A 14560-nucleotide genomic window follows, 5' to 3' on the forward strand; every position below is an offset into this window, starting at 1 on the left:
ACGGTCGCGTGGTTACGCGACCGCCACTGATGTGCCTCGGCGTATAAAACGAGCGGGCGAAACCCTAGCCCGTTATTCCTCTCGCCTGCGCGTCGCTTTCACAGCCGACCAGTAGTGGGCTATCTCCTCCCGCGGGCGAAGCATTGCCGGATTTCCGTGCTGCCGCGCCGTCCTTCTCCTCCTCTGCTCCGAGCCCGACGCCCCCGACCCGACGCCCTCCGGCCGCCGCCGTCTCCCTCCTCACCGAGCCCGCGCGTCGTCCTCGCCCCGAGCGCCGCCGCCAAGCCCGACGCCCCCGCCTCGACCATGCGCCGCCGAGCCCGACGCCACCGCGCTCGAAGCCCGCCACCCCCGAGCCCGACGCCCCCGCCTCGACCACGCGCCGCCGAGCCCAACGACACCGCGCCGCCGTCTCCCTCCTCACCGAGCCCGCGCCGTCTCCGTCCTCCCCACAGGTGCGCGCCTCCTTTGCCTCCTCTGCCTCCTTCTCCTCTGCCTCCCTCCCTCTCCTCTGATTTAGCTTGATTTAGGGTTAGGGTTAGGATTTGTTCCTGTTAATTTAGGGTTAGGATTTGTTGCTTTTAATTTAGGGTTAGGGTTAGGATTTGTGAATTTGATAATTGAGTTAGATGGGCATGTTAATTTAGGATTAGCATTGTAGTTTGTAGTTTGTAGGATTAGGATTTGTTCTCCGAGCCACATAAGCATGTTAATTAGGATTTGATAATGCCATGCTGACTGTCAGAATAGTTTATTTCCCTCCTTAACTGAGTTAATGGGTTCAATAATAAAGGTTAGAGATCAAGCCTGACAATGATGGGTCTGATTGTTACTCTCTTTACAATTCAAACTGATGAAGTACATTAAGACTGACATATATTAGACACTGTTTGCTAGTTGTGCTGTTTATATAGACATAAATTTATCAGATCTGTTTATAACACATGTTTATTCTTGCATATATTCTACTGCTGTTATTTCTCAGTAGCTAGGAGCATGTTTATTCTTGCATATATTCTACTGCTGTTATTTTATTGCAATCTTCAATCATCAGCTCGATTTGGTTGTTATTTCTCAGTAGCTAGGAGCATGTTAAACAGATCATATGCTATATACATGCTATATGTGATTTATATACGTGCTTCATTTATGTGAATTGTGGGCCCGACCATCGTGTCGGGTCATTGGAGAAGGGGCCGGCCATCGTGCCGAGGGGGTACATATGCGGGTGGGTTTTTTATGCAGGTTTCGAGCTCCTAGTAGAGAAAATTTGCTAGTTTTTTAGCATAGGTCATGCCGAAATTTCGGCCGATATATATTTGATGGTTTTGATGGCACATAGGTACGAAATGGGCAAGAGTAGCCAGAAACCAGTTCTTGATCGGGAGGAGGTAGATCGTGTCGATGAAGAGTCTTCATTGGGAGAGCAAATTGCCAGCTCTGGCTCAGGTAGCTCTCGTTCAGAAGAGCGCGACAACGAGTGACGGGTGGAAGAGAGTAACCTGCAGCCTTCTGAAACTCCCACTAAGAAGCAAATGAAGAAGACGCCGAGGGGGAGCCACAACTTGAAGGAGTTCTGTTACGTGGTCACCCGGCACTCTGAGAGAGGCCGCCCGGAGTCGCCTGAGAGGGCACAGAAGGCCTTCGCAACGACCTGTGGAGCCGTCGCACGCAAGTATTGCAAGATCACCGACGAGTGGAGTGACATCTCCCAAGTCGTTAGAGACACATGCATCGCGGACGTTGCAAGGAGGTTCCAAGTCATCGACGAGTGGCGCGAGCGATTTCTAGTGGCCGTCAACATAGCAGTCCGCAATGGACTTACTAATTGGAAAACCACCGCTAGAAGGTGGATGGACAAACCGTACGAGATCATCAAGAAGAAATGGCCGTCGGTAACTGATGAGGCCGAATGGGAAAAGTTCAAGAAGGAATCGTCTGACCCTGCCTTCATTGCGAAGAGTGAACGCATGAGGGTGCTGCGCTTAAGGAAGCCCTTGAACCATAGGCTAGGGAGTGCAGGGAAAGAGGGGAAGAAGAAGAAGGTCTGGCGCAAGCAGGACCAAATTCTCGAGGCGGCAGGCAGGGTGCCTCCAGTGCATGACCTGCTGGAGGACCAACGTGCTAGAGAATATGCACGTCAGCACATGACACCCGAGCAGTGGGCGGGCATTGAGCCAATGCAGCCGCCTGTTAAAATTTTTACGGTAAGGGTTCACGTGCGTTTAGTTGTTTTCAACGTTAATTATGACACTCCTGATCCATATAGACTCACGTCCTGTCTTATATGATAACAGGAAAATGCCCACAAATGGGAGGAGAGCAAGAGGTCAGAAACCTCCGACAACTTTGTGCAGAGCAAGAGGTGGGAGTCGGCTGTGACCGCCGGCTTGCAAAAGGCGGAGCACACGAGCCGTGTTCTAGGAGAAGGCGAAGGGGCCTGCTGGGATGATTATTTCCCGCCTGCTCCGAAGCGAAGCAGGGTCCAGAAAATGCTCCCTGCTTCTTCTGAGATAATAGAACAAGCTAAGGCGGAGGCGCGAGAGGAGGCATCTATCGTGTCTCAAGAGGTGTCCCGGGAATATGCAGTGCAAGCCGTCCATCATTTGGTCTCGGCATTGGCCAAAGACCACTCCGCCCTTGGCGCCATACTCGCGGGAGGAGTGGAAGGTTTGAGTAACCTTCTTCCTCCTCTTCCTCCTTTTCCCCCGCGAAAGAACACCCCGCTGAAGAGCAGCGCCGCCTCCGACACACGTATGGAGGACGAAGACACCTACACCCCAGGTTATAGCCCGGCTCCTAGCATGGACAACCCCCCCGCTAGCCAACCTTCCCCAAGCGAGGGCAGCCGGGATAACGATCCGGGTCCGAGCGACAACATCCTTGTAAGTAAGCTTTTCAAACTCTTTTTCACTCCTTACCTTCATGAATAAAGATCTTACACACATATGCCTTCTTCTTGTTACGCGCAGGTACCGGTGAAGTGTCGTATCCACGTTGACAAGCCTGGGAAGCCTGTAGGCGCCATTGGCCGCCTGATGCCTAGACAACCACCGCAACTGGTGCACGACATTCTCATGAACGACGCACAAGGGAGTGTGATGGTGGACTCCGTCGTCGATGACCATCGGGATTATGCTATCCCGCTACCTCCGGAGGAAGGCGTGGATATCCTAGGCGGTTGTCCAAACTATCGAATTATGTGGCCTAGGAGCTTGGTATCTCTCTACAACCAGCGCCGGCCCTCTATGACTCCATCTCCCTCCGCCCAGAAAGGTACTTCTCATTCGCCGCTCGGCCTTTCCCCTAGGATACTTCCTCCTGTCGATGCCGGTGGAGATGAAGAGCAGGCAATGTTGATGCCTGCACAGCTCAAAGATAGCTAGACCACAGGGTCGGCACAGGCTGGAAGCGTCCCTCTGACCTTCTCTCTCTTGGGTGCCGCTGAGTACATGGGTGGCCGCAAGATCGATGACAAGTACAAGGCAGAGGAGCAGAAGGCATGGGACAGTAAGAGGAGGCATAAAAAGAGGGGGCGTGGCGGCAAGACCATCAGGGAGTCCTCCAATGTCACTCAACATGAGATGCACCATGTGCCTGACATAACTGGAGTATGGGAGGACAATAGGCCTGACATTCTCATCAAGAACCCATATCAAGGCCAGAGATTCGAAGACGGATCCTATTTCGTGGCTACGGAGTTCGACCGGGTGCTTATTTACTATCCTGGAAGACCGATGGTCACCGAAGATTCCCTGCGTGCCGTGTCCAAAGAGATGCAAGAGCTTCATCAGTTCTACATGCAAGCATCAGCTGGTTCTGAACAGCATGCCCAACAGATCAATGTTAGAATCGAAAAGACTATGGCTTCTTTGACCAAGAAACCGGGAACATTCAGGAACGTCCTATCACCTTTGGTGTGGAGTTCAACGAACTGTTCCACCTCTTCAACCGCCAAAAGCTTGATATCAACCTCTTAAGTCTGTGGTCTGCCTACCAAATAAGAGAACTGCGGCGATTGAAGGTAAAAAAAAGTAGCCATTACAGACCCCGCGCTGTTCAACTACGGTGACATCGGTCTTGAGCCATAAAAGGATGCCTCAAGAACCATGACATCTAAATACTTGGTGGCATGTTTTGAGAAATACGCGGACGACGACTTCATCCTCTTCTACCTTAATTTGGAGTAAGTTGAATTTTATATATGGAACCGTTTGTTTTTTCTAATTTAGTCTTTCTTATACACCCTTAGATACTAAAGTTTGTTTCTTTTGAAAATAGAGACCATTGGGTGACAATACTCATTTGTTTGCCTTGGTCCGCGGTGTACTACTTCGACTCACTACTTCCGAAGAAGGGTGTTCGAGGTAGGTTCTGGAAACCCATCAAATCACTCATTAACACTGCCTGGAAAGTGACGACCAAGGGAAAACTAGCTGGTAAAGGCTATAAACACGAGCCTCACCACAACCACAGGTTCCCTTGCCAGCAACAGCCGCCCGGTAGTGTGTTCTGTGGCTACTACTGCTGTCACATCCTTATGGAGAATGCCAGCATGTTCAAGCCTGAGTGGAAGGGGTCAATCGCGGCGATGGAAGAGTACTGATGGCCCCGAATGACAATGGAACACCGACCTAAATGGGTCGTCTATAACATTCAAAGGGAGTTCGCCCATCTCATAAACAATGAGGTCATCAAGCCTAGTGGGGACTTCTTCGAACGCGTGGAACAAGTCGTGTCTAGGGTTCACCCACGACTATAGATTCATTTGTATTCTTTATGTGCTTTCATGAAATTTTGACACTTTGTAATTATGCTTCTATGGAATTTTGACACTTTGTAATCAATGTCGTGAAGTGAGATACATTTGTATTCTTTATATGCTTTACATGATGCGGCTTATATACATTTGTATGCCTTAAATGATGTGATGTGATGTGATGCGGCTTTATATGTATTTTTCTGCGATGAGATACATTTTTCTGTGATGAGATACATTATGTATATAATTTGTTGTGCTATATATAATTTCCTGTGTATTTACTATGTTTTTAATTATTTTTTTAAATACCGAAAATGTATCAGTGTCGGTCTCTCAACCGACACTGATGCGGTGACGCGACCGTTACTGATGATATATACATTGAATGTATTGACAAGATTCACTAGGAGTTATATCAGAACCTACCAAGTATATGCATAATGTGGCAAAGTAGGGTTCAAGCCATTTGCATAAAAGCTTAGTTATTGAATCCTAACTTTTAATCAAATAGAATTTTATCACTATTGGACACGGGGTAGACACACCCATGCTCCTATTATCTTAGAGCACATTGATGTGGATTCATCAAGTGCTCCTACCCTGTTCAACCATTCATTTTATTTAAGAAGTTAGAATGAGTGAGACTTTCCTTATAGCTTCACATCTAGTTGCTCAAATTGTCCGTTGCCGGGGACACGGCTAAGCACTTAGTTTTGACGCTCTCGAGAGTTTGTACACATTCCCCACAAGAAACCGACGTGTTAATCCCTTGCTGTCCTCAGGGTAGAGTAGCAACGACATCAATTACGAGATTTTCAGAGGTAATTCCCTAAACCACGAGAGAATCACCCTCCCCCTACACAGCTAACTCAGTACAATTCCTCGGGTCTAGGTTCATACAACTTACTCTTGTCTCGCCAGAGCCCATATAGCATTGTGGTTGTACTGAAAGCTTCTAAATACGAAACTAGTCCAGTCTTGGTTACCCCAGGTGGCATTCCACATTTGTAACGTAGGCGCTCCCCGAATACACGGGAGAGACGTCCATGGACGATCCATTCCTGAATCCACAGGAACTCGACTCAGAGGGACCCATAGAAATGGACCTGACGCCGCTAATCCTCAAAATTTTCAAAACAGCCCACCCAGGACGGTTCATTGAATTAATTGTTTTGCCTTACATCTAACAAAAACATTTCATATCGCCAAAGGCATAACAATATCATAATGTAGTTATTTCCCCCACGATACTACCATAGCCTAGCATTCAATTACAATCGATGGCAATTTTGGTAGCAAGGTAATGGCGAGGGTAAACTAGACTACCTAGGATTTATAGCTAGCATAGAAGTACGAGTAATATTACTGATGCATCTAATAAAACATCTAGTGCATAGTAAAAATATTTAGGAGAATGATCAAAGTGAACTTGCCTTGTCCAAGATTGTGGTAGTTCTCGCACTCTTCGCAACAACAATGATTACACTCCACACAATCTAAAATAAAAGGAACACACCCAATAAACACAACACTCAATACAAAATCATGCCATGATGCATATGCTATGATGATGCACAACGAAGATTACTTCTAAAGAAAAAAGTTTCGTTTCCGCTTTGAAAAGTTTTTCAAATGATTTGGACAGAGGCGGCGCAGGCGGCCGGAGGCGCGCGCGGCGGGGCGGCAGCGCACGGGCGCGGGCTCAGGAGCGGGCGGCGGCCGGCGCCGAAGAAGATGCCCGGCGCGGGGCGGAGCGCGGCGGCGGCGGCCAAACTCGAAAGCGAGCGTGTCACGGCATTCGTGCTGGAGAGAGGAAGAAGGGGAGAGGGTCGGCGCGGGCGGAAACTCACCGGAACGACGGCAAAACGCGAAGAACGGCGACGTCCGTGAAGAACTTTGGCAAGAAATTAAATCCTAACCGATGCGAAATTGGACGTGGGGTTTGGGGGAAGTGGAAGAGGAGTCTGGGGTCTTCGATATGACGCGCGGGGTTTCGGATTTGGTGGTTCGTACACGAAGAAATCGGAACGGAATCGTGGGCAGTTCGCGGGGCGTGCGTGGCCGGATTTCTCGGACGGAGGTTGAAGATGATGCGTGGGTCCCAACGGTCAGGGAGAGCGGGCGGCTCGGGCTGGGCGGAGCCGATTGGTCCGGTCCGGTCTGACCGCTTCGGTCCGGTTTGATTGGTTTTCTCCGGTTTTTCCTTTTCTTTTATCTATTTTCTGATTTTGAACCTCAAAATTGATTCGAAGCTCCAAATCACTCCAAATAAAATGCAACAAAATTTGTAAAATCATATTTTCATATGATCTAACTTTTGGAACAAGAATTTTCTCAAATAAAATATTAAAAATACATTTGCCTATAAAATGGCTTTTAGGGCCCTTAAGCTATCGAAACAAATTATTTTTCAAAATACCTTCAAAAGCCAATTTATGGGATAGCTCTATATATGCATTAAATCCCTTTTTACCACAATACCCTCATGGGTTAAAATGCAAATACTCAAGAGCAAGATCAAAGCCCAAAATCAAATAAAGGCATCTGTGCAAAAGGGTTTTCTGGGCAAATATTAGGGTTTTGAAAGTGATCAAATGCAAGGGTGACATGATGCTTATGATATGCAATGCATATGAAGAGTTTTGAAAATTTGGATGTTACAGCCCCGCCGTAGCCCTCGCGCCCCGCGTGGCCATGCACCTGCAGTAGGGAATAAGAGGGAGAGAGAAGGGCGGGGAGGAAGAATTGAAAGAGAGGGGCGGGGTGGGAGGAAGAAGGGAGAGGCACTGGAGAGAGAGGGGCGCTGGAGGTTGCCGGCAGCGGGTTGGGGTAGGTGGAGGTGGGCGGCTGGAAGATGTGTTGGTGGGGAAGAGGAGAAGCGAGAGAGATAAGGCAGGAGGAAGAAAAGATGCGCTGAGTGAGGGAGGAAGAAGGCAGACAGAGATGTGCGGCTTGGATGGTTCCACGTCATCGATCCGTGGCTCGGTCACGCGGATCGGTGACTTGGCAAATATGCCTTTGCCGGAGGCCGGCTGCCGGCAAAGACCATATAGTCTTTGCCGAAGGCCTAGCCGCCGGCAAAGACATATTTTTTGTTTTTTTAAGGTGTATACTTAGTAAAGACTTTTCTCAGTTTATTTTTGTTATTTTAACTTGTAATTTTTATCCCATTAGATACCTATAACATGACACCATGCCAAAACTTATTAATTTTTGGTAAAGTTTAGGTATTATTTCACTTTTGTCTATTGAACGTCTCCAATAAATGATAAGTAATTGTTTTTACATACAAGGTGTTAATTTTGTTAATTTTAATTGACATTCGTCATCCCTAATTCCAAGTGAATCCATAGTAAAAAAATCAACTCAAAAAGAGAAAATCTTATTGCAAAATTTGGTTTGGGACACAAATTGGACGTTTGAACGCTAAGTTCGGGAACTTATACGAAGATGTTGCAATTTGTGAAGCATGCACCATTTTAATTTTGTGTACAGACCTGTAATTTTTATCCCAAGTTTATATACCCATAAAATGACACCATGCCAAAAATTGTTATGTTTTGACAAATTTTTAGTATTATTTCATTTTTTTCCTATTAAACGGCTCTAGAAATGATAAGTAATTATTTTTACATAAAATTTGTGATTTTAATTCATAGTAATCATTAATTACAAATGAAACCACAGAAAAAGTTTCAACTCAAAAATGGGTCAAATTAATGCAAAACTTAGTTCGGAATTCAAATTTGGAGGTTCACTCTTGAGATCGTTCATTTTATGAAGTATGTACCATTTTCATTTTGTGTATTGACTTGTAAATTTTATCGTAGTGTTGTATACCAATAACATGGTACCATGCCAAAAATTGTGAATTTTTTACAAATGTTTAATATTGTTTCATTTTTCCCTATTAAACGGATATAGAAAATGATAAATAATTATTTTTTACATAAAAAGTTATGATTTTAATTCACATTACTCGTCATCAATGTCAAATAAAAGTACACTAAAAGTTTCAACTCAAAAAGTGGTGGTTTACAGCATAATTTGAAACAGGAGAGGAAAGGAATACAAAAGAAAAAAATATTGAGAAACTCTTTGCCGGCGGCCGGCCTCCGGCAAAGAATCCCGTCCGTTTTCTCCCCGTTAGGCGCCGGTCAAGTCCACGTGGGGCCCCTTCCTTTGCCGTAGGCATTTCTTTGCCGAAGGCCTTTTTGTTCTTTGCCGGAGGTCTTATTTATTCTTTGTCATAGGTCTTTTCTTTGCAGGAGCCCTCTTCTTTTTTGCTGTCGGCAAAACCTTCTTTGCCGGAGGCCTGAGAAAAAGTCTCCGCCAAAAGCCCAGGCCGTCGGCAAAGAATGTTTTTTCCATAGTGAAGTACCTAGCACACGAGTACTGACAGACACAAGCAAGCTGCATTGCTACTTGAATTCCAATGTAGATATCGATCCATGCTAGCTCTCACTCGATCAAGCACAGATCGAAGATGCACGCACGCACTTCCCTTTAATTTCCTCCTCCATCGACGTCAGAGACTGCAAGTACAGCCAGTACAGTTGTTTTATCCCACAAGCTGCCCGATCAATTTACAAATTTATAGTGCACGGGAATGGAAACGTCCAAGTGTCCGGTCAAGGTCTTCTATCTTTTATAGTAACACCAGGAATCTCATGTTACAATTAGATGATTCTTGTTGGTGAACGGAGGTTGCATGCATCCATCGATGGATGCAGAGAACGAGAGTGTTCCATCTGTTCCAAAAATAAAGTACAGGAACTATTGAATGGCATGCAAGGATCCGACGGAAACAACGACAACCTTGGATACAACCAAACACTTGCCAAACTTATGTGTCTAAAGTTTGACAAAATGTGGCTACATGCAAACCTCACCATACTTGGATATAAGCAAAACTTGCCAAGCCTGTGTGTCTAACGTAGGCACGTGGCTACAAATCAAACACTTGCCAAACTTGTGTGTGTAACCGTAACATTTGACAAAATATGGTTACAACCGAGCTCTATCCGAACTTGTGTGTCTAACATTTGACAAGATTTGGCTACAACCAAGCCCTTTCCAAACTTGTGTGTCTAACGCTTCACAAAATGTTCTTACAACCAAATGCTTGCCAAATTTGTGTGTCTAACACTTGATAAAATAAAAAACAACCAAGCGCTTGCCAAATTTGTGTGTCCAACACTTGACATTGCCAAACTTGTGTGTCTAACACTCAGCCAAGCGCTTGCCCAACTTGTGCGCCTAACACTTGACAAAACATGGCTTGTGTGTCTAACACTCAGCCAAACGCTTGCCGAACTTGTGTGCCTAACACTTGACAAAACATGGATTGCGTGTCTAACACTCAGCTAAGCGCTTGCCGAACTTGTGTGCCTGACACTTGACAAAACATGGGTTGTGTGTCTAACGCTCAGCCAAGGGCTTGCCGAACGTGTGTGCCTGACACTTGGCAAAACATGGCTTGTGTGTGTCTAATACTCAGCCAAGCGCTTGCCGAACGTGTGTGCCTGACACTTGGCAAAACATGGCTTGTGTGTGTCTAACACTCAGCCAAGCGCTTGCCGAACGTGTGTGCCTGACACTTGGCAAAACATGGCTTGTGTGTGTCTAACACTCAGCCAAGCGCTTGCCGAACGTGTGTGCCTGACACTTGACAAAACATGGCTTGTGTGTGCCTAACACTCAGCCAAGCGCTTGGCGAACGTGTGTCTAAACACTCGACAAAACATGACTTGTGTGTCTAACACTCTGCCAAGCGCTTGCCGAACTTGTGTGTCTAAACACTGGACAAAACATGGCTTGTGTGTCTAACACTCAGCCAAGCGCTTGCCGAACCCGTGTGTCTAAACACTGGACAAAACATGGCTTGTGTGTCTAACACTTAGCCAAGCGCTTGCCGAACCCGTGTGTCTAAACACTGGACAAAACATGGCTTGTGTGTCTATCACTCAGCCAAGCGCTTGCCGAACCCGTGTGTCTAAACACTGGACAAAACATGGCTTGTGTGTCTAACACTCAGCCAAGTGCTTGCCGAACCCGTGTGCCTAACACTTGACAAAACATGGATTGTGTGTCTAACAATCAGCCAAGCGCTTGCCGAACTTGTGTGCCTAACACTTGACAAAACATGGCTTGTGTGTGTCTAACAGTCAGCCAAACGCTTGCCGAATGTGTGTCTAAACACTCGACAAACACATGGCTTGTGTGTCTAACACTCAGCCAAACGCTTGCCGAACCCGTGTGCCTAACACTTGATAAACACATGGCTTGTGTGTCTATCACTTAGCCAAGCGCTTGCCGAACCCGTGTGCCTAACACTTGACAAAACATGGCTTGTGTGTCTAACACTCAGCCAAGCGCTTGCCGAACCGGTGTGCCTAACACTTAACAAAACATGGCTTGTGTGTCTAACGCTCAGCCAAGCGCTTGCCTAACCCGTGTGCCTAACACTTGACAAAACATGGATTGTGTGTCTAACACTCAGCCAAGCGCTTGGTGAACATGTGTCTAAACACTCGACAAACAATGACTTGTGTGTCTAACACTCAGCCAAGCGCTTGCCGAACGTGTGTCTAAACACTCGACAAAACATGGCTTGTGTGTCTAACACTCAGCCAAGCGCTTGCCGAACCCGTGTGTCTAAACACTGGACAAAACATGGCTTGTGTGTCTAACACTCAGCCAAGCGCTTGCTGAACCCGTGTGCCTAACACTTGACAAAATGTGGCTACAACCAAGAGATCGCCAAACTTGTGTGTCTATACACTTCACAAAATGCGATTACAACGAAACGATTTGTCAAACTTGTGTGTCTAACTCTTGACAAAATGTCATTATAACCAAACCAAACGCTTGCCGAACTTGTGTGTCTAACACTTGACAAAACATGGCTAATCAAACACACTTGCCAACTCATGTGTCTAACATTTTGACAAAATTTGGTTTGAAACCAAACATAACCGTTGATATCGGAACGATCTTCTTCTCCCTCTGTTATTTGGTCTCTGGACGGGGGATCATGCAGCAACCTATGCAGGTACCTAGGATTCTTCTTGTAGCGCGCTTTTCCACTACAAAATGTCAAAATCCCTGTCCTGCAAGCTGCATTCACAAAGGCAGGCAGGGCAAGGCACGAAAGTTGAAAGAAATTGACAAGAAAAAGCAAAGCTAGGACCTTTGGCAAGGTACGTAAACTTCAACTGCGGCCTTTTCCCCATCTCTTTCCCCATATGTCATTCGAAGAAAGTTGATCCTACTTACTCCAAGCAATTAAGCATTTTGCCCTTTTAATTGAATGATTGCAATAAAACTCGACCACGTAGCTAACTAGCTAGAACAGGAGCAGTACAGTACAGTATGATTCATCAAGCTAGCTCTTTTCTTCTTCTTTTTTTGAAAAGAGCAATTCATCAACCTGAGCGGCAGCAGAAACATATCCGATCGATTCTTCTTTTTCTATGGATTGACACTAGTATCGTGCAGGAGGTACAAGATGGAACTGGAATCAGGAGAGGGGATCAGGGGATCGGCATTGATCCATGGTGCTAGGCGGCGTTGGCGGGGGTGCCGGCGCCGCTGGTGGTGTCGGCGGCGGGGCTGTAGAGGGCCGAGCGGCAGGCGCTGTTGGGCTTGGGCCGGTTCTCCTCCAGCTGCCTGACCACCTCCGCCATGGTGGGCCTGGCCGCCGGCACGGGCGCGCAGCAGCCCATGGCGAGCTTGAGCGCCTGCACGAGCCCACCTTCAGCACCTCTGGCGGCCAGCTCCGGGTGGAAGAGCTCCATGGTGGTCTCCTCGAGCACGGCCACCTTGACGAGCGCCGGCAGGTCCGCCGCCGGCCTCCGCCCCGTCAGCAGCTCCAGCAGCAGGATCCCGAACGCGTACACGTCCGTCCGTGCGCTGCATCTCAAGTTCTTCTTCTTCTTCTTCAGCTCCGGCGCCCTGTACCCGTCCGCTTTGGCCGCCGCCAGCACCGCCTCCGCCGCCGCCGGCGTCAGCAGCCTCCCCACCACCCCGTGCTCCGCCAGCCGCGCCACCAGCGCCTCGTCCACCGCCACGTTCGACGCCCGCACGTTCCCGTGCACCGCCGCCGCCTCGCCGCCGTGCCCGTGGTGCAGGTACGCCAGCGCCCTCGCCACCCCCAGCGCAATCTTGTGCCGCCGGGGCCACGTCAGCGCCGGCCTCGTCTCCTGGCCGCCATGGAGGAGGTCGTGGAGCGTGCGGTGCGGGGAGTAGTCGTAGACCAGGAGCTTCTCGCCGCGGCGGCCATGGTAGAATGCCCGGAGCGGCACCAGGTTCTCGTGCCGCGCGCGCCCGATCCGCCGCACCGCCGCCACGGACGGCTCGACGCAGGAGCCTTCCCGTAGCAGCCGGAGCTGGATGCTGCCGCCGCCGTCGGGGAGCTTGGCCTTGTAGACAGTGCAGTAGCTGGCCTTCTCCACCACCTGCCCCGTCGCGTTGAGCACCTCCTCCAGCGTCAGGTGCGACCCGCCCTCGAACACCATCAGCTTGTCCCCTTCGTCTTCCTCATCTGCTTCTTCTTCCTCCTCGGATTCCTTCTTCCGTCTCCACCTCCCCTGCGCCCACCCGATGGACACCGACGCCAGGACAACCGCGCCGGCCATCACCCCGATGACAACCCCGGCCACCCCGCCGGAGCTCAGCCCCGACGACGACGTCACGCACGGCTGCGGCAACGGCGCGCCGCAGAGCGCCGGGCTGTTACCGAGGAATGCTTCCGCGGAGGAGAAGCCCGGGGGAAGCTGGCCGGAGAAGTTGTTGTAGGAAAGGTTGAGCATCTGGACGCCGGCCATGGCGGCCGGCACGGGGCCTGAGAGCCGGTTGGCTCCAAGGTCGAGCTGGCGTAGGCCATGGAAGGAGGCGAGGAAGGAGGGGAAGTCGCCGGAGAGGCGGTTGGCGCCGAGGTCGAGGAGGCGGAGGCGGTCGCAGGCGGTGTTGGGCCCGGCGGGGGGAGGTATGGCGCCGGCGAGGGCGTTGCCGTGGAGGCGGAGGTCGGCGAGGCGGTCGCAGAGGTTCCAGATGGAGCGCGGGATGGGGCCGGAGAGCGCGTTGGCGGCGAGGTCGAGGTGGCAGAGCGCTGGCGCGTTGCCGAGCTCGAGAGGGATGGGGCCCGAGATGGCGTTGGCGGCGAGGTAGACGGAGTCGAGCGCGGAGAAGGCGCCGAGCTCGGCGGGGAGATGGCCGGCGAGCGCGGCGGCAGGGAGGCGGATGGAGACGAGGAGGAGGGCGGCGGCGTCGGTGGAGATGAGCTTTGCGCGCGCGGCGGCGGTGTCGCAGCGGAGGGGGACGCCGGCGGGGGTGGACCAGCGCAGCCCGCGCCATAGGCACAGCGGCGTCGACGCGTTCCAGGTCGCGAGCTCGGCGTTGGGGGCGGCGGTGCCCTGCAACGCCGGCTTGATCTTGTAGAGGACGAGGTCGACGTCGCCGGAGCCGGAGACGAAGAGGAGAGGGATGATGAGCTGGAAGAAGAAGAGATGTACTAGCGCTCTAGCGCAATGCTGCTGCATCTTTGTTTCCTTCCCACTGGAGCTCCAGTAGAGATCAGATTCTAGTTGAAGTTTTAACAAGGAAGCCTGAACTCTTTGAAATGAGTGAGGCAGTGCAGTGCGAGATGTGTGATAAATAACAGAGCAATGAGCTGAAGTATGTATGAGCTTGCTGAAGCTGAAGGCGACGGGAGCAAGAAAGAAAGCAGAGAAGAGAAGAAATGCTTTGTGGGCCGGTCGGCCATCCTCTAGCTTTATCTTTCAATCTTCTCTCCCT

At 49.7% G+C, this 14560-nt stretch overlaps 1 protein-coding gene across 1 annotated transcript; it reads right to left on the reverse strand.

Moving 5' to 3' along the window:
* Positions 1-12036: 12036 nt before the first annotated feature.
* Positions 12037-14522, reverse strand: LOC100831554 (putative kinase-like protein TMKL1). The gene has a single exon (XM_003571226.4). The coding sequence runs from the start codon at positions 14302-14304 to the stop codon at positions 12325-12327; it is 1980 nt and encodes a 659-aa protein (XP_003571274.1). The 5' UTR covers positions 14305-14522; the 3' UTR covers positions 12037-12324.
* Between the last annotated feature and the right edge of the window lie 38 nt (positions 14523-14560).

Source organism: Brachypodium distachyon, chromosome 3, assembly GCF_000005505.3.
Source record: "Brachypodium distachyon strain Bd21 chromosome 3, Brachypodium_distachyon_v3.0, whole genome shotgun sequence".
Lineage (NCBI taxonomy): Eukaryota > Viridiplantae > Streptophyta > Magnoliopsida > Poales > Poaceae > Brachypodium > Brachypodium distachyon.

Bases quoted from the DNA above. Each gene is read 5' to 3' on its own strand.
- LOC100831554 (XM_003571226.4), bottom strand. From the start codon at position 14,304: ATGCAGCAGCATTGCGCTAGAGCGCTAGTACATCTCTTCTTCTTCCAG.